At 36.4% G+C, this 21,853-nt stretch overlaps 2 protein-coding genes across 2 annotated transcripts; one reads left to right on the top strand and one right to left on the bottom strand.

Moving 5' to 3' along the window:
- Positions 1 to 102: 102 nt before the first annotated feature.
- LOC147063594 (uncharacterized) lies at positions 103 to 5,677 on the bottom strand. Its single transcript, XM_085959512.1, has 5 exons — positions 5,225 to 5,677; positions 4,515 to 4,762; positions 3,448 to 3,580; positions 2,214 to 2,343; positions 103 to 1,424 (listed from the first exon to the last, which is right to left on the bottom strand). The coding sequence occupies exons 1-5, from the start codon at positions 5,609 to 5,611 to the stop codon at positions 1,339 to 1,341; spliced, it is 984 nt and encodes a 327-aa protein (XP_085815638.1). The 5' UTR covers positions 5,612 to 5,677; the 3' UTR covers positions 103 to 1,338.
- A 282-nt stretch (positions 5,678 to 5,959) lies between these two features.
- On the top strand, positions 5,960 to 20,543 carry Su(z)12 (Polycomb protein Su(z)12). The gene is made up of 9 exons (XM_085959613.1): positions 5,960 to 6,134; positions 6,497 to 6,543; positions 8,149 to 8,439; positions 9,538 to 9,742; positions 11,049 to 11,239; positions 12,325 to 12,571; positions 13,723 to 13,940; positions 16,456 to 16,724; positions 18,286 to 20,543. Exons 1-9 carry the CDS (start codon positions 6,035 to 6,037, stop codon positions 19,109 to 19,111), a joined length of 2,394 nt encoding a protein of 797 aa, XP_085815739.1. The 5' UTR covers positions 5,960 to 6,034; the 3' UTR covers positions 19,112 to 20,543.
- Positions 20,544 to 21,853: the final 1,310 nt, after the last annotated feature.

Genomic DNA, 21,853 nt, shown 5'->3' with positions numbered 1-21,853 from the left:
GATACCCTAAACTCTTAATTTTTGACCATCGTTTTGTACCTGGGTACGGTATGTATGTTAACCTTGTGTGAGGAAGAGGTAGTGAAATAATAAGATTGACGTGGTTTTTCACAAAACTTTATTAAAAGCCATATCAAAATGTGCAGATTACAACAGAGTAAGTTTCACATAAATAAATATAAAATAATTTACAAGTCTCTTAAGTAGATTAACAATAAAAGTTTTTCAGGCACACGCTCGCTTACTTTAATTAATAAAGACCGATATACTTTTTGGCAAGACTAATAAAATTGTTTAGTAAAATAAAAATCATTTTCAATTTGAACTCTTATTTACTTTCATATTTGGCATACAGTACGATGAATAAATTAATTGATGACTAAACCTAAATTGTTAATAATGGAAGATTAATAATAATTAATTTAATAAAACTTTATTGTACATAATATGTATTCAAAATCAAAATAAACCAATGTAATAATATAACATTAAACACCGAAAAACTTTTCTATATAATAATATTCAATTGGCATTTTTTTTAGGAAAAGCATTCGAAAAAATTTTTCGCAACAAAACATAATTGGCAATATTTTTGACTAGTTTTTGATATGACACATTTATTTAAATTAGATATTCTGAAGTATGGCCATGTATAAACTGTCCATGGTAAAATCAGTCTTAGAATAGATGAAAAAAAATTATATTATGTACACAATTTTAACAATGATAGTGAGATAGTTTTACCTAAAGTTAAAAAAAAATTTTAGATTCTTATCGGAAAAGATCTTCCGTATTTTTTGCATTAATTACTGTTTGTATTGTATGCAATAATTAATATAATATCGAAACGTATACGCAGATTAGAAATAAATCTAATCTGGATAGCTTGATAAAAAAATATTTATTCTAATAAACATTGGATAATTTTTTACAGAAAAAAATAATATTATAATACGCTCTTTCGCTGTATTTAAATAAATTATTGAGTTTAAAATGAGCAGGTTAACTGAGCATAATGAGATTCTTAAATATGTAAAATTTTAACAATGAATAATAAAATCTTGAATGAAATTAAACCTATGGCACTAAAACAAGTTTATATTAATTACAACAAGAGCTTAAAAACTGACAGCTTTATCAATTAGTACAGTGATGCAAAAAATGAGATTTTCATACAAAAATAATGTAAAAACGTTTCTTAAACCTAGATAAATAATGGCGAATCATCGATGAACACATTTGTTGTTTATGTACAAAATAGTAGACAGACGTGTCTTCGAATGAATCTTGGGGTATTGTACGGTGCGTACAATGGAGTTAAATGAATAAAATTTTGAGCTAGCCGTATTCAGACTGGATAGTCAGGGAGAATTGGCCTGCTGGAATATGTGTGGCGTGGTACCAAATACGTGTATCCAGGAGAACTGAAACAAAGAAAAAACAATAATATTAATAAGAGCTTTAAGTCAGTAGTTCGTAAACGGGTTTTTATGATCGATTGGCTTTAATTTTAACTGTGTACTTCTGACTCCAAATAATTATGTTTGAAAAAGGCAAAAGAGTTGAATTTATATTAAATTGACCATAATGCATAAACGAGAAAAGGGATTAGTCAAATCAACAATAGTAAATTTCACATAGAAATAGTCTACAGAGATTTTAAACTTTTCTCCTTTTACAGAATTACAAATAGTGAAAATCAATTGAAAGTGATGAATTTCGTTCATTACACAACATACTGCAATAATATATATAGACATAAATCAATATAGTACAAGAGAAATAAAATATAATGCCGGGTACTCATTAGCGAGCCGTAACTGTAACTGTTGCAGATACAGTAACCAGTATGACCGCCAAATAATTAGTTCGCGAGCCGAATACACAATTATTTCGCACCTAGAGTTGGTTACAGTATCTGGAACGGTTACAGTTACGGCTCGCTAATGAGTACCCGGCTTAACATAACATCATCGGTATAAGTGCAATATCGCAAATGAACGATTTTTGAAAACATGTATTCAGAAAAGACACTCGGACTTTATATCCATTATTCCTATATTGATTTAAGCCAATACAAAAAAGTATTGATCGATTCTGAAATTTCAATTACACGTCAGAAACACAATATTTAAAAAAAAAAAAGGTTCTTTTTCGGTACTGTAGTTACACCGACGGTTTATTTATTGTTATAATATATGTCTTTGTCGTACCTGCATCTCCTGGTTCGACGTAAAACTGGAAAGGCTGACATCTATCGTCACATTCGGGAGTCGGCGCAAGACTCCAGCTTTTGTTTCCTTTCACTTGTCCCTGCCACATCAGCCGAGGGATGTAATCCAACTGAAACAAAGAAAAAAATAAATTAATATATTGAATCGTGCCCATTGCTTATTCTAGCAGGTGAATTTACTTTACGCTAATACATTTTAAACTATATAACGGAACCGCTTAAATATTTTAATGTGGCGCAGTAATAAAATGCAAGCAGATCCGAAATTGCAATATACAAGACAATAAAAATATTTTTCGTGTTAAAAAATGTATAAGTATGTTTATTTACTTGAAGTTATAAAAATACAAACATGACATGAAATGTTTGCTAATGGAAATCTGTGGCTCAAACATTCTAATGAGGATCAAAAATAATTATCTGGACTGCTTCATCTAGCACAGTTTTAAGTGTGATTAAAATACATCAATCATTTTGTCCAACTCAAATGTTAAAAAATCCAGCAACCCACACTGAACCCATTTTGGAAATGCGATGTAACTGCATAAAAAATACAACGTCTACAAACATGCGGATTCAACCTTATATTATATCAACTATAATTTTTATATTAATTGAACCATTAACACGAAACCCCGTTTGGGAAACACTGTGCTAGATGAAGAAAAATTATGTTTAATTAGTTCAAATATGTTATAATTACTTATCGAGCGGTTTACTAAAAAAAAGATTAACTAGTCAAAAAAAATAAAAAAAACCACAATTGATGCTATTAGTTCAAAGTTAGTAACCTCTATATTTCGCCATTTTGAGCAAAATCATCGCAAAAAATTGTTAAACGCAACATGCAAGTCACGGGACTGCAAATGGAATATTTTTAAAATACGTAAACAATTAGAAAAAGCGAATAGTGAAATATAATGTCCTTAACGTCATTAAAATTAATAACAAAAATCATAAAGTTGGTCGCGAAATATAAAAAAATGTCAACTGATGAATATAAACGACTTTGCATTCAACTTTGAAATTAATTCTTTTTAACAAACAAAGCTAGATTTGATATCTTATGAATATACACACTATGGAAAAATACTCATAGAACTGGAATTAAGAAAAATATTAAAATGGAGAGTACCGACTAATAGCTTCAATTATCTGTTTTGATATTAAGCAACCAAAGTAAGTGATAAAAAATTAATAATCTTTGTACTCACATGCATGACTGCACCCTGCTCGTATCCAAAAAATATATTCTCAGAATTGGGCAGCTCGGCGTCCTCAGGAAGAAAATCTGGATAAGAATAGTACTGTCTCACAGCAGCCAGTATATCAGGATGGCAATTTCCCCTGAAACAATAACAAAAGGACAATGATTAGTTAAGAGAAATGTACACAATTAACAATATCGTAATAGATTTTTGGGTTTTCACCGCGTGTTATTTTCAAGAAAATAGCTCTTGAGAATGGCCTCTGCAACGAGCCCGAAACGTTGAGGAAAGAAGGAGGAAGAATATGCGGTGAAAAAAGAAAAATCTATTACGATAATAAACAACTGTGAAAGTCTCAAAATTGACAATATGATTTATTATTAGTTACACTAAACGAATGGGTTAGGCAACATGACCGTCATATCGAAAGAAAAAGTATGGATACTTAGTAACGGCATTGTATCGGACAAAAAGTATCAAATAATGCTTGTCCGCAAGGAATTTATTTAACAATCGCATAAAATGCATAATCGGTATTTAAAGAAAAGTATCGAAGTATTGACGGCCTTAAAGTGACTCTACTTAGATAGACGTATTAAAGAATGTTGTGAAAATAATTGCGTTCGTTTTCATATATAAAAGAATATTATTTTAATATTTTTAGAGATTTTCACGGTTGTCTGTTATATTAGGTTTTTGAGGTGTCACTGTGTGTTTTGCTCCTTTTTGTGCTCGTTGCATAAGCCATTCGTTCTAAAGAGATAATAAATATTAAAGTATACTGCTGTTTCAATAACAGTACACTTCCAAGACATTATTCCTGGAGAATGACCTCTGCAACGGGCACGAAACATCGAAAAAAGATGTACATACAGTGGCAACCGAAAAATCTAATGATAATAATTCTTCAAAACATTTCAAAAGTTCATTCTGAGATCCCGACAAGTTATATCATATTAGTTTAAATGTATTTGTAAGTGCATTTTGAAGAAAGCAAGTATGGTATGAACGTAAAGTTAACTATTATTTGATTCGCAGCATAATTTACTAAAAAGAATAAAATTGTGACTTACCATCCGACGTACCAGGGGTCTTGTCCCTCGTCGTTTCTGGACCTCTCTTCGGACATTGCGAAGACTTCTCGCAGCGAGAAGAGGTCCGATTTGAAATGAAGGAATTGACATCCTTCGTCAACACTCTCATATGCTCCAGAAGTGTGCTCGTACAGGTCTTTGAACATCTCATAGTCAAACTTCTGCATCGCCTTCCAGTGGCTTACTGCGCCCTTCACTATTATCGGTCCCGAGGAATAGGCGTATTTCTGAAACAAAAGAAAAACAGATATGAATATTATTATTAAAATAATGACGCTAGATGGCAAACACAGGGCCCCCACAAGGTAGTATTGATACTTTTAATGAGTCACCAATTCAACATATTACGCGGGATTCGAACCCACGAATCATAGAATAAGGGGTGGGCACGGGTACCAAATACACTCAATTTAAAGATATTATCTTCATTTGAAAAGAAAACAACAAAAGTTTTTGGTGTTACTATAACAATATTATGTGACGATATTTCAATAACTTAAGGTAAATATTACGAATTATACGTTAAACTATTAATTAAGTAAAGAAAGAGGTGAAGTTTTTAAAAAGGCCCCGGGGAAAATGTCGAGATATAGTTTTGACAGGTGGGGATATGTAAGTACAAAGAAGCGAAAGTTATACTCTAAATCTAATATATCGTTTGAAAAAAAAGTATAGAAAGTTGCACTAACCTTGAACTCTTCCCTTGTCGCATTGTAAAGGATCACAGGTTTCGTGACACCTTCACAAAATGAGCAATCTGATATCGGCCTGGTCGCTTCCCAAACCAAATAGTTGTTCGGTAAAAAACATCTTATACCGAGTAAATAACTTATTATTATATTAAATAAGTGCGTGCTGGCCAAAAGGCAAACGAGCGCGCCGATAAAAATAGCACCAGTTATTTTCAAACGCGAATGTTTACGTTTGTTTCTGGGGGAGGCTGTGTTTAAGAAAATTGGCGTATATCCATAACACTTTCTTAAATCGTTCACTTGCAAACCGGAATCGATCATATATTTACTAAGATGAAGCAATTCATCCCGTATTACTTCGATTTCCTTTAATTTTCGTGTCATTTTCTTATAAACATTTGCACAGCCGATAACTTTACACCCGCACCTTGACACGATAATTTTGACACTAAATGTCAAAAGACAACAAATGAAAATAAAGAGTGTTCATAGATTTTTTAATAATTCTTATGTTGTCTTTGATGACAGATTTACCTACCTACCTAAAATATTTTTATCAATTCGTATTATTTCGTAAGCATGTATATCTGCTAAAAATAGGGTTTAATATTAATTTATGATATTGGCTAATTAATATTAGCGGCTAATGCAAGTTTTTGATACTTGTTTAAGTATAGCCAATATGAAAAAGTTTTTAGTAGTCATCCAGTGCATTGTCTATGTTGTAAATTCGCGGCTTCATCTGCTTCAGCTTGCCGTTGTCAAGTTAATTTGTCAGTTTAGTTTTTCGTAAGTAATTTTATCAAAATGCCTCCTAAAAAGAGAGAAAAAGAAACGGATATGACCAAGTCTACCCGGATTGATCATATCCAGGCGGACCATGAGCTGTTTCTCCAGGCATTCGAAAGTAAGTTTAATAAACATACACCTTGGCATGCTCGTCTGCAATGTAATCATTAAACTTTTAGATGCCCTTTTTGACCACTGTTTAATCACTGATGATATTCACACAGATTATCGCATATAGTATATAGTTCCCCGTCTATAATTTAAGTCATGCATTTATATTAAACAGCAAAGATGCCTTGAAAATTGAATCATAGATTAGGTAGGTAGTACTTGCTTATCTCCACGGCCACCCATACTAAATTAAAAAATATCATAATCATACAAAATACGTCTCTTATACTAACAAAGAGCTGTGCTGTAAACAATGGATTATTTGGACAAATTATGTTTAATGACCTATTTCACGTTTTATTCTTTCAGAGCCTACACAGATATATAGATATTTAAGAACACGGAATATGCTCAAGGTAAGTTTGTAGGATTTATTTATTTAAAAATAATCAATTGAAATTGCATGCTAAAGCAGTTGTCTGCGAAGTATCCATCAACATACACCTGAAAAATATTAAAAATGGCAATAGGATGCCTTAGTTCAAGAACCTTATTATATTTCGATCATCAATCAATCAATGGCCGGAATACATTAACAATCAACATCATCTGAAAGACAACTCTGCCCACTCATCATGATTATCATGGGTGAGGCATAATTGTACTAAAAGGACTTAAGACATTGCTCATTTTGAGATATAAACATAGAAAAAATATTGTAGTCAGTAAATTGTTAATCAAATCTTTATTGTGTCGGTCTGATATCGCTCTAGAAATTAGCGAAGGCAACACCATTTTCTTCATCTTGGAGGTGTTCCTTTTCGTTTCACATTTAGCTGTACTCACTGTCATCAAAGATTCCCCATTTCCCCCTATTATCTCAAATCCGCTCTATCATGGCTCTGAATCTGTTGAGCGTCTTCTATATTCTGTACTTGGGCTGATCTAACCTAACCTAACATAACTTCTCTTAGCATGCGGAGAGGTCGGATTGATCAAACAGACGTGGGAGTTTATTATATTGAAGAATTGTATTTGGAGAATACAATTGTGGAGGATCACTTCTCAATCCATGTCAGCTTTTTAGTTGGATCGCATGGATATTTTGCGTCTTTCCTTCATCCTGATCAGCATATTCTACAGGTGTGATATACCGTCGCCGTAGATGTCAAAGGAGCCAAGCCATAAATTTGGCGAAAATGAGTAAAGTACACAAAAGCATTTAAAAATCATCAAAGATGCAGTGGTCAATGGATTTAAGCCACAAAACTCTTTTGACTACATTTTTTGTACATTTCAATATTCAGTAAAGAGATATAACACACATAACTTCTAAGATACTATTTGTTTTAGTTATATGTACAAAATAATAAAAAGATAATACCACAAAGTATATTCTATGTTGAAAGTTTCACCATTATATCTTTAAAAACAAAAAAGTTCAATAAAAAAATGTTACTTTTTTTTGTCACACAAAATCTTTGATTGCCTGTTTCTCAGCATTATGATTTTGTGGACTGGCTCCCTTGACATCTACGGTGACGATACTTCGGTAGGGTCGACTACTTCGGGCTTTGTCATCGAAACGCCTCAAAGTTGCAACGATGCGGCAGTCAGCAGGTTTCCCTATTGGAAACTACATCAAAAATGACTTGCAATTTACCAAATATTCATGTATATAAATAGCGAGTCATAGTTGATGAGTTATCTCAAGTGTCAGTCCGTCCAGTACTCACTTCCACCGAGCCTGGGACCAGCGCACTCTATCGACGCGCCTAGCCCGGAAACATTCTCTCACCGAGCCTCAGACCGCTAGCCTAACTCCTGTATCATTTACTCTTATACCAACAGTATACCGTTACGCAGCAATAAACTCTCACTCTTCCATTCATCTGAGCAACCTCCGACCAGTCTCATTTCATCTCTATACCTGTCACCCCTAAAGTGATTCTCGTCCCTTACAACATGAAACCTAAAAATATAACTATATTAACCCATAATATTGTTATGCATTTTTCCAGCCCATGTTCCTAAACAGAACGCTGTCATATATGAAGCAGCGCATGTCTCGCACGCACAAGTCGCGCGAGGGCTTCAAAGTGGACAGCATCCTGGAGAAGGTGTGCCAGAAGAAGCGGAGCGAGTCGCAGTCGCACTGTATGGACAACTTCATGACGCTCACTTTCCTGGGGTTCTACGACTCCAGCTTGGATGACAAGCACGCCGCCTACCAGATCAAAGTTGAGACTCTGCTGGTCAAAATGTCCCACAAGAAGCGCAAAGACAGCTCTTCGGCTATCGTGGAAGTCTCCGTGAGTTACTATTCAATTATCACCGTGCATTCTTCCTCCTTTTCTTGATGATTCGGGATCGTTGTAGATGTCATTCTCAAGACATAATATTGTAAAGTGTACTGCTAGGTGTGATGTGAGGAATGTGAATGCCGCTTTAATTGTGTCGAAACAGATTCAGTTTAATCGACAGCGAACATTTTCTCAGTGTAAAAAGGGATAGATAGTTAACTGTGCCAGTTGTGATTAGATATGCCAGATCGGATGTTGTTACTGAAATAGCCGGAAGTCATGACGTTTTTAAATGTAGCCTCATTGATGTTAACTGAGTTTCAGTGTATTTTGATGGCCTCAACAATTGATATGCCCTCTCGTGTTCCGCACACTTTTAATTGCCTACTAGGTCTGGCCAGTAGGTAAGAAGTAAATTTTTCTCTCTGAATACCATATCTCATGAGAATGGCTTCGCAGGACTTATATCTGACCATGTCCGATCCTAATAAGATGATATGTGCCTCCACAGAGTGAAGGTTTGTATTAACAGATTTTGTTTTTACGAGAAATGGATGTCAGCCGCTTGCTCAACCTATTAGGTCCATACTCTGACTCACACACAAATTGAAAAATAATATGTGTACTTGTCAGACATTTGAGCCTGGGACCCACGACGCTTAGGCCGCGTGGCCATCGTGGGTGGCTTCGCAGGACTTACTAACTCTTAAACTAACTGGCACGCCTGCCAGCAGGCTCTTACTGGCTCGCAAAACTTGTCGCAGATAATTACATAGTATCTATTTTTTGATTAACGAATATTTTATTATTCTTTTCTTTCAATTTAAAGTTGTTACTTGTTTGCCAAATTTTTGTTCTCAGTTGAGTTAAGTTGAGCTCAGAAAAATGACCTCATGATTGTAAATCAAGAGGTCTGGCAAACTTTTTGAAATTAACATCTGTGGAGAAGCATTCTGAACATTGTCCATTGATTGTTTCTCAGCCTCCTTTCAATGGGGAGGCATTGTGACAAGATCTCTGTACCCCGGATATGTACAAAATCTCATCCTGAATCTTGTACCCAACCTGTGATTCCTAATTTAAAATTGATTTGCTGATTTCTTCCAGGTGGGAAGCTGTTCAGTGCCTTTAAATCCGTCAGTCCAAGACCCTCCTGCGATGGCTTCAGCCGTGAGTATATCTAGCGACGCCTTCCGTCCTTCGCAGGGCCCCGACCTCATCACCTACGAGCTCGTACTCCGAGTGGCCATACAGAATCTGCAGAACCTTAGCACCAGAAATAATAATGAAATACGGAATGGAGACAGCGATGGTAATAGCAGTGTAAAAATGATACTCCGTAAATTATTATAATCTTCAGTGTTTCATTTTTTTCTTTTAAAGTTTTCATTTACCGCAAACATCTTTTCTCGATATTCATCGTATTGTTGTTCCGAGTTATTATAAAGAAACACTTTAACATTTCACAGTTACAAAGCAAAAGACTTTTTTTTTTAATTGATTTTCTTTAACACTCCCGTTACTGTAATGTTACCCTAGGTTACCCAGCCCATTTAACTGCAAATATTTCAGTTAATATGCACTTTGTCATCCTCGTATTTCGGCTATTCGGAGAATCATTAATATTACATTATCCAATAAACACATAATATAATTGATAGATATCTGTCAGATTTCATTTACCTATGCACATTGCATATTGTCGTATTCCATTACGAACAAAAGACTGATCTAAAAGTTTATGAAAAATGTATGATAAAAGTGTGTGTACAAAGAGAGACATACTCAATTGTGAGAAAGAGATATGAAAGTAAGGGGTGCAATAAAGATAGTATGTATTGTGATTTGTAGGTTGTAAAAATGGATTTTAATTAAGTTTGGATGCCTTTCTGATAATTTTAAATTGTAAATAATTATGATCAAACCTTATTAGACTTATTTATGTTGCCGAAATAGGCATTTCCTCTACCTGTTGTAATATTGTCAATCTCTTACGGTAACCCAAGGTGACATCACCGGAACGAAAGGAATTTATTAGATTCGTTCAGGGAGGGTTAAAGTAGGTGGTGAAATGAATAAATGATTTTTATAAAATAACGAAACATAGGTTACCGACCGGTGATTTTGTTTATGTTGAAATTTTCGTAATGTGCATTTGCACTGAATTTTTGCATAGTTGGCTGGCCGACTTGAATCAGAGGAATTTTTTTCACTTTTCGAGTCAGCTGTGACACTGTTCCGTTAGTTGTTAGCCTGTTTCATTCCACTGGCCATAATTTATTATTATTATATATATATTAATTTGCTGTACATAAAAGACTATATAAAAGATACCCCACGATGGCCGCTCGGCTTAAGCGTCGGCCTATAGCGTTGTGGGTCCCAGATTCGAATCCTGGGTCTGCCAAGTACACATATTGTTTTTCAATTTGTGTATGAATCAGAGTATGGACCTAATAGGTTGAGCAAGTGGCTGACATCCATTTCTCGTAAAAACAAAAATCTGTTAATTCAAACCTCATCTCTGTGAAGGCCCATATGATCTTATTAGGATCGGACATGGTTGAATATAATAATAAAAGACTATCACTTCAATAAACAGTAAATTATTGTTACAGAACCTGCTCATAAACGTTCAAAAACAAATGACACACTTCGGGAGCTGGGTAGTGAGCTGATAGTTTATGACAAACACAATCAGTGTCTGCTGAAGGCCGGAGAGTATGACTTGGAATTGCGTGACATCCTGGCTGTAGTGAGGTCTCCACATAAGACTTCCAAATCTACTCACTGGGAAATGTTGCCTGAGGTGAAATAATATAATATAATGATTTTATAAGAATTGACTGAAGTATCGTGTAAATCTTCATCTATTGTCAAGAATGAGAAAAAAGAGTTCACTTTTAATCCCGGTTTCTACAAAACTACTGTACGTATACTGGGCAGCCCATTTCAATTTTCATTTTCCGCATTATCTGGTCCTGTTGGGCTACATATGCCCGGTCAAACAATTCGGTTGATGGGGAAGAGCTTCTCAAGTCAGTTGGACCCGTGTCCGGAAACTAGTACGTATGCAGTTCGCCTTATCACACTTCACCGTGAAATGTTGTATCGGAAATATATGGCTGTATATTAAAGACCGTCCAACCTCTTTTGGTCGTATAGTACTGACATATAATTCATGTGTAAATAGAACACGGTTCTTGTCGGTTTACACTTTATAGGAAGCCAGCAGCAAACAAATTTTGAAAATAGCCAATATACTGGATTATTTGTTGGGTTAGGTTAGGTTTTCATTCTTGAATTCATGATTTTTGCCAAAATCAGCTATGAAAATTGAATTAATGTTCATATTAAATCTAATAAAATTGGAGACCGTATAGTATACGGTCATCTCTTTCCGATAAGAAAGCTCACGGCGAACTGTGTCACGGTGAAATGTTTTACGTACAATTTCCATGTAACCCAGTTGGACCAGTCAGCAATTACGATTTGGTTTCTAAGAGGTAAAATTCAAATCACCTTTCAAAAAATTTATGGCGTCTTGCGGCGAGCGAGAAGATTTCTTCTCCAGGTTTGACCATAATAGATTAAATCAGAATAGGAATCACGCCCGCTAGTGCACGGTAACCGAGGTCTTGGGACATTCACAGCATAAATTTGTTTACCACAGTATATTTACGCATAATGGGTGGTGGAGGAAAAAGCAATTTTATTATAAGCAATAACTAGCACTGCGATTGTGACTCAAATTTACCCCCGTGATCTAACTGCAGAGTTCTTGTATATTACCACGGATCATAGGACAAGATTCTTTTTCAGTATACCCATTCTAAATAAGAAATGAGGGAGCATTTAAGATATTCCTTATTGTTGGTTAACGCGTTGTCGCAGGACATGGATGTGGCGTCGGACGGCAACCCTTTTGACGTGTTCAACAAGCGGCCCAAGCTGAAGCTTAAGCTCAGCTGGAGTCAGGAGGCTTCCAGCGACGTGGTGAGCCGCCCCAAACCCTACCAGCTGCGCTCTGCCCACCCACACCCCCCACACACCACTGCCAACAAAGAGAATAATAGACCGGCTTCCAACTGCGCCACACTCAATAACATCATCAACAAAAAAACCTCCATGGACGGAAAGAGTGAGTTATGACTTTTCTACGAAGATAACTTCTTTTAGTAATTTTTCTTCTTAGTACCCATATTATATGAGCAGACTTCACTTCTCATGTCGAACATTTGACCCAATCGAGATGTCATTTGAATTTTTTCATTGGGCCCGTGTTTGATATAATTTTTTTCTACTTCCAAGTCGACGATTGTGACAAATTGGCTTGTAGGCGTATGGTTCCTTGTCTAGTGCACTGCTTGTCAGTTTAACGTTTGCTTTTATAATGACAGTCACCTGACTATTCATTATTTTAAGGTGCTTTTAAACGATCAGTTTTGCTATCCAATCAGTCTCCGTTTCCGTCGAGCTGTCGGATAAACTGACATGTAAGTGCAAAACTGAAGCGGCCGACGGAAACCAAAACGGAGACGAGACAGGATGGATTTTCTATCAGTTTTCGTATCCGTCTTTAGAGTTGCCAGTTAAATTGACATTTAAATTACTATGTTGCCATAGTACCAATTGCCGTGGAATTTGTATTAACGAGATTTTACTGTACTTTTCTAATTTTGATTGAAATATTGTAATTTATTTAAATATAGGTACTGCATTACACCAACCAATATGTTTAGAAAGTAATTATAAAAATAATATTCATTTTTAGTGGTTAGAAAATACGTAACTATACACCGCCGATTCCGAACTGATCTGGCAACTGAAACCTCGACTCAACAGACAACTGATCGTCTAAATACACCGCCGTTTCAAAACTGAATGGACCAAAACGGAAACCTCAACTGAATGGACAACAGAACTGACGTTTAAAAGGATTTTTAACAGACAATAAAAATATGCTAGTAAATACAAACACTAACTTTGCAGTGATATTTATATTAGGAAAATATGACAAGACTGTTTCGTATTGACTAATAGTATTTTTTTGGTTTACTTATAATTTTTAACACTGGCAACACAACATAATATTATGTAATGGTTATTTAAGGTCTGCTTGTATAATTAATTAGAGCATAAGTGAAGCTTCCCACAATCCCTATCAGATACATAATTCGGAAGAACATCGGACGGAGAAAAAATGCTAAAAAAATACAAGTAAAACATCTTTTCAGTCCACAGGGGTCGCTAAACACTCTCTACAATAATGATGTAAATTTAAATTGACAGCTAACGGCCACTCTAGTACGATAACTAGTGAGAACAAAGAGGCGTGCGGTGAAACCCCGCAGATAACTTACCAGTTCCTGTACAGCAACAATTCGCGCCAGCAGACGGAGGCCTGCGAAGACCTTCACTGTCCTTGGTGTTCCATCGATTGTGGTACTCTCTACTCCCTGCTCAAGCATCTCAAATTCTGCCATTCCAGATTCTCCTTCACCTACTCCGTGAGTATAATATAATTTTACATGAATTTTTCTTAGTTATAATAAACTTTGATGAATCTCTTCGATGCGATAAATTACTCCTCCGCAACTGGTGTGCCGCAAAACGATGCTAGGTGTACCGCGGTGCATTACTTCAAAAAAAAAAAAAAACAAATAAGTTTGTATATTATACAATACTCTCTTAGTAGCCAAATTTACATACATGGCTGGAATATATTTGAGCACCTGCATGAACTTGATAAACAATACAAGGTCAGAATGAAAATATATTGACGTGCTCTGATAAGGAGTTAGGACAAGGATCTCTACAAATGTACCAAAGGACCTACCAGACCACTATTGAAAACAAGCAATTAATTTTGGATTCGTCTCAAAAACATGCAAAAGAAATTACACCATTACTTTCATACAATCAATACGACAGGATTTGAAACCCTTTTGCAACCAATGCCGAAAATTCTATAGAAGCGCTTTCTCTATAAATTCGAGAGGAATTTATTGAATTGAGAAACGACGGGATGCTAAAACTGAACTTCGCCAATGTTCCATTGGCTATTTTCTGGATTTCCGTTAATAAAGAATATCTTCGGATTTACGCCAAGGCTATCGCAGTTTAGCTCCCATTTTCTACGTCATATCTAGGTGGGCAAAGTTTTTCAACTCAAGTTATAATTAAAAATAATAAGCACTCTTTCTTGAAGGGTCTTGACCAAGAACTTCGGTTGCTCTTTCAAATATCAAGTCAAAATACATAAAACTTTTACGTTCATTGAAACAACTTCAGTTTAATTAGTTATTATATTGATAATACCAACATATGGAAATATGTACATTTAGTTCTTCATCGTATGTTATTTATATTAAATTTATCAAATAAAAAAACATAAATCAGTGTAATTTTGATGCATGGCCTCCACAGAGGAAGGGCTGACAGGGTTCTAGCTTAAGCGTCAATTACATTAAGCTTCTTTACGAGCTGTTTGTTGGCGAATTTAAAAGCGGGCGATTCAGCTACTGCGATTTGATGATTACACACAAAACTTTCCATTCGCTGAGAAGCCACAAGCCAGCGACTATTTTGACAGAACGTGGTTCGTTTTTTTACCGGGAGGTTGCTACTGCGCAGACGCAGTAGGCCCGCACGCCGGCGTGTAGCGTGTAAAGTTGACCGGCTTTCAACTTTTCTCGGTAGAGTGTTTACAACCTGCTTGTTAGCTTGTTCGATGATTACACTGGGTGACTTTACAGGCAGATTGTAAATTCACCAACAAACAGCTCGTAAAGAAGCTCAATGTAATTGACGCTTTAGGGGCTCAAGCTCAGGGGGGGCGGCGTGGCAGGTCAACCCGATCAATGAGATAAACACAAATTACAAATTTGCTCTAATAGTAAAAAAAGTCGGCGCTATTTTACTACTCTGGTATTAATATTTGAAAACATACGATTGTAGGATACAATTTATTATTATTGTGTCAATATTCGACAAATAATTATTCTTAACCCGACAACTAACCATAATTCAAGTGGATGTATTAATGAATATAAAAAATCGCTAAACATACAATCAAACATTAATTATTTTACCTGGAACACCATTTGAAAAGCTCTATTTTAGAGTATGTATCACACTGTCTTTAACCTTAGCGATAGGTAGGGGGACCCGCCAAAGATCCTAGCCTGGGGTCCCGTTTTCAGGATGTAGGGTCCATGTTTTGGTCTATAAATTGTTTTATATGTGGTGTGCCGTGAAATTCTGGGAAGACCTTTGGTGTGCCGTAGGTGATAAAAGGTTGCGGAGCACTGCGATAAATGATTGGCAAGTTAGACGAAACCGCCGTGGTAAACCTTTGATCAGTTATTTGTCATGTCGAAATATTGATAAACGCTATTTTGATTTGTAAGATTTGTGATCTAAATTCACCATAATATTATTGTGTTTTCTGAATGTGGATAAATTATCTGATATTGTACGTAAGTCATTCGTCAGTGTTTTAAATGTCTAGTTTTACAGGTGAAATGTAAATTATCACAGACCGCATCTTAGAAGTAAGATTTTTAAAGTTAATGTTTGACAATATTCTTATTTCTTTATAAATGACAAGTGTGCTCTTTTTCTCTGATTTCCACAGCCTACCTCTTTCCAAAAGTCACCACTGACCGGACTATATGTAACGGGGATGTAATTGCGACCACAGTCAAAGTGGGTGGAGTGAGCGTGTAGTGAGGATAGACGATGAGCCGGCACTGACCTCGAAGATGAGCGGTGGCTCCTTTAGATAGTGATTGTATGCTGAACTTGAACATGTTACACAAACTTGCATTTACCTCATCTTAGTTCGTTTAACACTTAGTAATACGATGTCGCTTCTTGAATGTTCTATGTTACACTGTATGAACATCTGAATTGCACTCATCCACGTTGATGGAAAAGTGGACAGGACATTCATTGGCTCAAACAGGTACTATGTGAACGTTGAAACAATACGTGGATATTGAATTTTTATACCTGTTTCAGCCGATTCCGAAAGGCGCCAGAATAGATGTCGCGATCAATGACCTCTTCGATGGGTCATATTCGGGCCCTCCGCATGCCACTTACAACGGCGGCGGGGTGGGTCCCTCCCGGAGGTCACCGCTCACGCACATCCTAGTCTGCCGACCTCCTGGAAGACGGATGCACGCCGCCAAATCCAACGCCCCCGTCAATAATCTTGCTGAATTCTTCGAGAGCGATGACAATGAAATGGCTGATGGTAGAAGGCCCTACATGACTGGACACGATAGGTATGATGCTGCCAATTTAGAAATATTCCTCAAGTTTCGTTTGCTTGCAATAATCAACCTTTCATGGTAAAATGTTTCACTTTGCAAACTATTTGCACAATGTCATCTCGTTAATAAGAACACTAGTTCATCAGTAATTCTTATGGTTTAAAAATGGACCTCAAGAAAACAAAACTATTACTAGTATCAAAAACAGCGACACCAGACACCAACACAAATTTTGTCATTAACAGCGAACCAATCGAATGTGTCACCCATTATAAATATTTAGGTACATGGGTCAATGAGAAATGGGCCAGTCTCAGGAAATAAAAACTAGATTTGAGATCGCAAGGAGCGCCTTTCTCAAAATGAGACGGCACCGCATTTCGTGGCTTAAGAACCTCCGTGATTGGTACGACTGCAGCTCCACCGAACTGTTCCAGTAGCAGACGACAAAGATAAGATCGCCTTGATGGTGGCCGACCTCCGCTAGGGGATGGCACAATAAGAAGAAGAATAAGAACACTGATAGATTGATTTAAATAGAATTCAAAATTCGCCATAATTCGAAATTTTCGCAAAAAAAAAAAGTCCCTTGAACATTATTTTCATATAATACCATACCTTTATCGGAATCGGAAATTTGGTAGGCACATCTATGATCGTAAACAAAATTAATTATAATCAAAAAAATTTTTTTTTCAAAATTTTTATATTTACCCCATTTTATTTATTTTTTTTCGATTTTCGGTCCCGTGGAATTTGTATTAACGAGGTTTTACTGTAGTGCTATAATTCAAAATTTTCACAGATTTTTTCATTGTCAGCTTGGCTCGATCCACCTCCGGATGAAGGCTACCTCATAATTATTTCTTTTTGTCTCGGTGCCTAGTTCTTCACTGCTACGTACTTCTGCCGACCTTGACTAGCTTGTTGATCCAGTGGATTTTATGGTAGCCCTATGGTTTTCCTTAGTTTAAGGCTGTACATCAGTTGAGGCTCGGTCTAAAAAGATCGTGGCTAGGCGATGCGCGGATTGCGGGTCGCGGGTGCAATTGACGCATGGCAAACGAAATATAATTTGTCATATACATCCAACATACGTCCATTTTATGTTCTGTTTATCGTTCTATTAGTAACAATAATAATATATTCATTGACATGTTTTCTTTTTAAAGTAAATGGGTAACGTTTTTAGTTATCTTTACACGATTTAAGAATTAATTGGCGCGTCGCTATCACGAAACAAAGTGACGTGTTTCCAGCTCGACGTTCTCTCACAGAATGCGAGCGAGTCCAAAATTTCATCGCGCCTATAGTTGAAAATTATTTGCCGTTTCACTGATGTATCACCTTAATAAGGTTAGTTCTTTAGGTACCACTATACGACTGCATTTAACCAACAGCTATCCGCTTATCAAGCGGCATGTCCAGCATATTATGATTATCATCACTGCACTTACACCCATGTCAATTATTTCTTGTAGTATTACACAATCAATTCTTTAACCCTCGCTAAATGGTTAATTGTAGTAAATTATTATTCAGTTTCATGCTATGAGGTAATCTGTTTCCCCAGACTATACCATCATACGGTGACCTGTCTGCCGGTGCTGCCCAAAGAACTGGAAGGTGACTCAGAGGAGGAGACGGACCCACTGTGGCTGCAGCAGAAGACCATGATGATGATCGATGAGTTCACGGACGTTAACGAGGGAGAAAAGGAACTCATGAAGATGTGGAATCTGCACGTCATGAAGTACAACTTCGTGGGAGACTGTCAGACGCAGATCGCCTGCCAGATGTTCCTGCAGACCCGAGGACGGGAACTCCTCGAGAAGAACTTGTACAGAAATTTCATCCTGCACATGTCTTCTCTCCATGACTTCGGCCTCATCACTCCTGTGGGACTGTATCAGACCGTCCAGATGTTGAACGAGATCCTTCAGGAGAGTCCTGTCGGTAAACAGAAATTACGGGAAAATATTTTGCTGCAGAGAGAGCACTGGAAAGCGGTCGGCATGCATCAGCAGCCGACTGCTGCCGAACCGAAAGTTGTGAAACCGTCGACGTTTACGGGATTCCACGGTGAAGCCTCTCCGGTTGTCAGGAGGAAGACTTCAAACCTCCAAGGCATGAACAGGATGGCATCTTCCGGTTACGGCAACGCGGACTCTAAGAAAAAGGCAGACGGTCCACAGGTCACGACGAATGGCACCATGGACGCGCCGCAGAGGAGAAAGAGCGTCCAGGCTTCTCCGATGGGCGCCGCCCTCGCCAAGAACGCATCCAGCGTGCCGCAGTTGCCCCTCCCCCTCCGCAGAAAGTCAGCCGGCAGCAATCATGCGGTAGCCGTGCAGAACAGAAAGAGGCTCTCCTTGGAGGAAAGGAAAAATTTCACATGATGGTCGTGCTCCTCGTAGAGAGTTTTATTCCGGGACCATTATGAAGTGGACCGCCTCTATATACGTGTCGTTATGCCCGATGAATCTATCTCCCGCGAGAGTTACGACTGCTCAAAACATTAAATTGAAAGATTGTACGACTGAACTGTTTTGTATGCAATGTTTTCGTGAATGTGTATAATACATTTCGTAAGCTGTATATCTGTTTTTTTTGCCGACGGTAGAGCAGTGGCAGTGGCCACATCTAGAACTATCAGTTCAAACCTCGAATCTGGTAAAATTCATGTGTTTGATAGAGAGCAAAGAAGAACCCGACGGGTTGAGTGAACGGCTGACTAATCCTTGTAAAAAATCTGTTATGAAAACCTTTATTCTGAGCCGACTTAGGTGTGACAATGGTAAATTAAATTTATAACTATTTCTATAATAGTCCACTTTTCCCTGCATGTGTGTTATGGAAGAATTAATTGTTGTGATATCCAAATGCTGAATATTATCATGTCAACCTGACGGAGCGTCCTGAATTATTGCCGATGGCAAGATTTAGTGCACGCTTTCTTACTAAAGTCTTACATGTTATTATTTCTCAGGGGCATAACTGTACCCTGCGATTATTTTGTTCTGTTGTGTACAAATATTGATGTCCATTGCAATATTAATACTTTACCTACCGCGAATATCACAGAAAGTAAATACCCCAAATACCGACAATGCTCGGTAAAAGTCAGCAAGTTTCCATTGCAAAATATCCGATATATTTCTATCAAATTTAAAAAATCTATTTCACTAATCTACCAAATATGTACAGTTACTACTGGAATACTAAAAACAAAATCATCAAATATTTCAAAAAGGAAGCCTGCCTGCCTGCCTGCCTATTCATTCTATGGAAGAAATGGCAGTTTTAGTATGATTTAAGACCCTCTTCAGAATGTCATTTATGACTCTGCTAAAAATCATTATATCTTGCATAACTTTTACACCCACGATGGCCGCGCGGCTTAAACGTCGGCCTATAAAGGCGTGGGTCCCAGGTTCGAATCCTGGGTCTGGCAAGTACACATATTGTTTTTCAATTTGTGTCTGTCAGGGTATGGACCTAATAGGTTGAGCAAGTGGCTGACATCCATTTCTCTTAAAAAACAAAATTTGTTAATACAAACCTCTACTCTGTGGAGGCCCATATGATCCTATTAGGATCGGACATGGTCGAAAGAAATAATAATATATTATGCATTATAAACAATGCGCCCAATGACAACCGTGAATTCATATATCCAGTGTTTGTTCAACAATTTGTACCAATTCAAAATCGCATATTGAAATTATTTTGTTTGGAAAGGTTGTGTCTAAACACGCCACATTGGCATCTTTGGCGGTGCTTTGTGTTTGGCTGCGGCGGGACATTGGCAAAAGCGGTAGGTAAAGCGTTAAAATATAAAAAAATAATATTGCTATTAATTGATATTCAGTCAAAATCATTCATACTTTGCAAGGAAAGCCATATGATATTTTATTTACGCAAGAAAAATTGAGGTGTATATTTCAGTTTCACACTTTATATTTTTTATTTTTTTCTTACGACTGCATGTTTCTATTTAATTTTTTTTTTTACTTGTTACGTTTCATTTTGTTTGTCTCGAAATTTTATGCTTCATTAATTTTACAACCACTACTTGAATGTTTAGTTTTATGTTGCGGATATGTATATTTTGCTGGAATTTTGGGTGTGCCCGACACAACGTGCGTATGAATTTAAACGCTTGTCCCAATTCTATGTGCCCATGTCGTTTCTATCGTCGCTCTTAATTAAAATGGAAGGGTTTTGATTATAACATTATAATAATATTGTTTTCTCTACAAATTTTAAGGTGATGAACGCCTATTCTGTCTTATTAAATTGTATTTAATATAAGAAACTGTCGTAATTTCAAAAAGTTATTGTTTTTCGCTAGTCTTTTTTTTATAAATTATTGTCGATTTGATATAAAACTTATTAACGAACTGAAAACAGTCAACGGTATGAGTCATATGTAGATAAATATATTTTTTATGTTTATTTAATCAAATTTATTATTTTTAATTCTTTAAAATGTATTCGACACTCATTTTTAATTTTTTTGTCATTCATAGTAAATAATAAAAATTATACGGTAACATTTGCAATCTGCGTTTCGATTTTAACGGATTGTAAAGATATGCATGTATGCACTGACAAAATCTTTCTAAATAAAATGTATGTATGTATATAGATAAGTAGAAATTGAAGTATTTAAAATGAAATTGTTTATTTTTGGGCTTAGCGAGTTATTGTTTTGACAATTTGTGATCTATGAACAATTGAAGAATCTGGAGCGTCTGTTTGGTTTGATAATAATAATATAATGCTGAGAATGTATACGCATACAGCACTTTTCACTAAAGACTTAAGGCCATACCTCAGTTGAGACACGGTCTAAAAAGATCGTCGCTAGGCGATACTCGGATTGCGGGTCGCGGGTGCAAATGAGGCATGTCAAACCAAATATAATTTGTCTTATAAATCCAACATGTGTCCATTTAATGTTCTGTTTATTGTTTTATCAGTAACAATAATAATATATTCATTGACATGTTTTCTTTTAAAAGTAAATGGGTAACATTTTAAGTCATCTTTACCTAAGAATTATTACGGCCGTCGCCATCACGAAGCAAAATGACGTGTTTCCAACTCTACAGAATAGGAGCGAGTGCAAAATTTCG

Source organism: Rhyacophila brunnea, unplaced genomic scaffold (assembly GCF_057557595.1).
Source record: "Rhyacophila brunnea isolate RB1 unplaced genomic scaffold, BYU_Rbru_1.0 scaffold_9, whole genome shotgun sequence".
In the NCBI taxonomy this organism is placed as follows: Eukaryota; Metazoa; Arthropoda; class Insecta; order Trichoptera; family Rhyacophilidae; genus Rhyacophila; species Rhyacophila brunnea.
This window is presented reverse-complemented; position numbering and strand designations above follow the sequence as displayed.

Excerpts from the sequence above, each read along its gene's own strand:
- LOC147063594 (XM_085959512.1), bottom strand. The coding sequence starts at position 5,611 with ATGACACGAAAATTAAAGGAAATCGAAGTAATACGGGATGAATTGCTT. Across the intron at positions 2,344-3,447 it reads AGCAGGGTGCAGTCATGCAT|TTGGATTACATCCCTCGGCT; the intron begins GTGAGTACAAAG and ends TCTTTGTTTCAG. Across the intron at positions 1,425-2,213 it reads CGTCGAACCAGGAGATGCAG|TTCTCCTGGATACACGTATT; the intron begins GTACGACAAAGA and ends TCTTTGTTTCAG.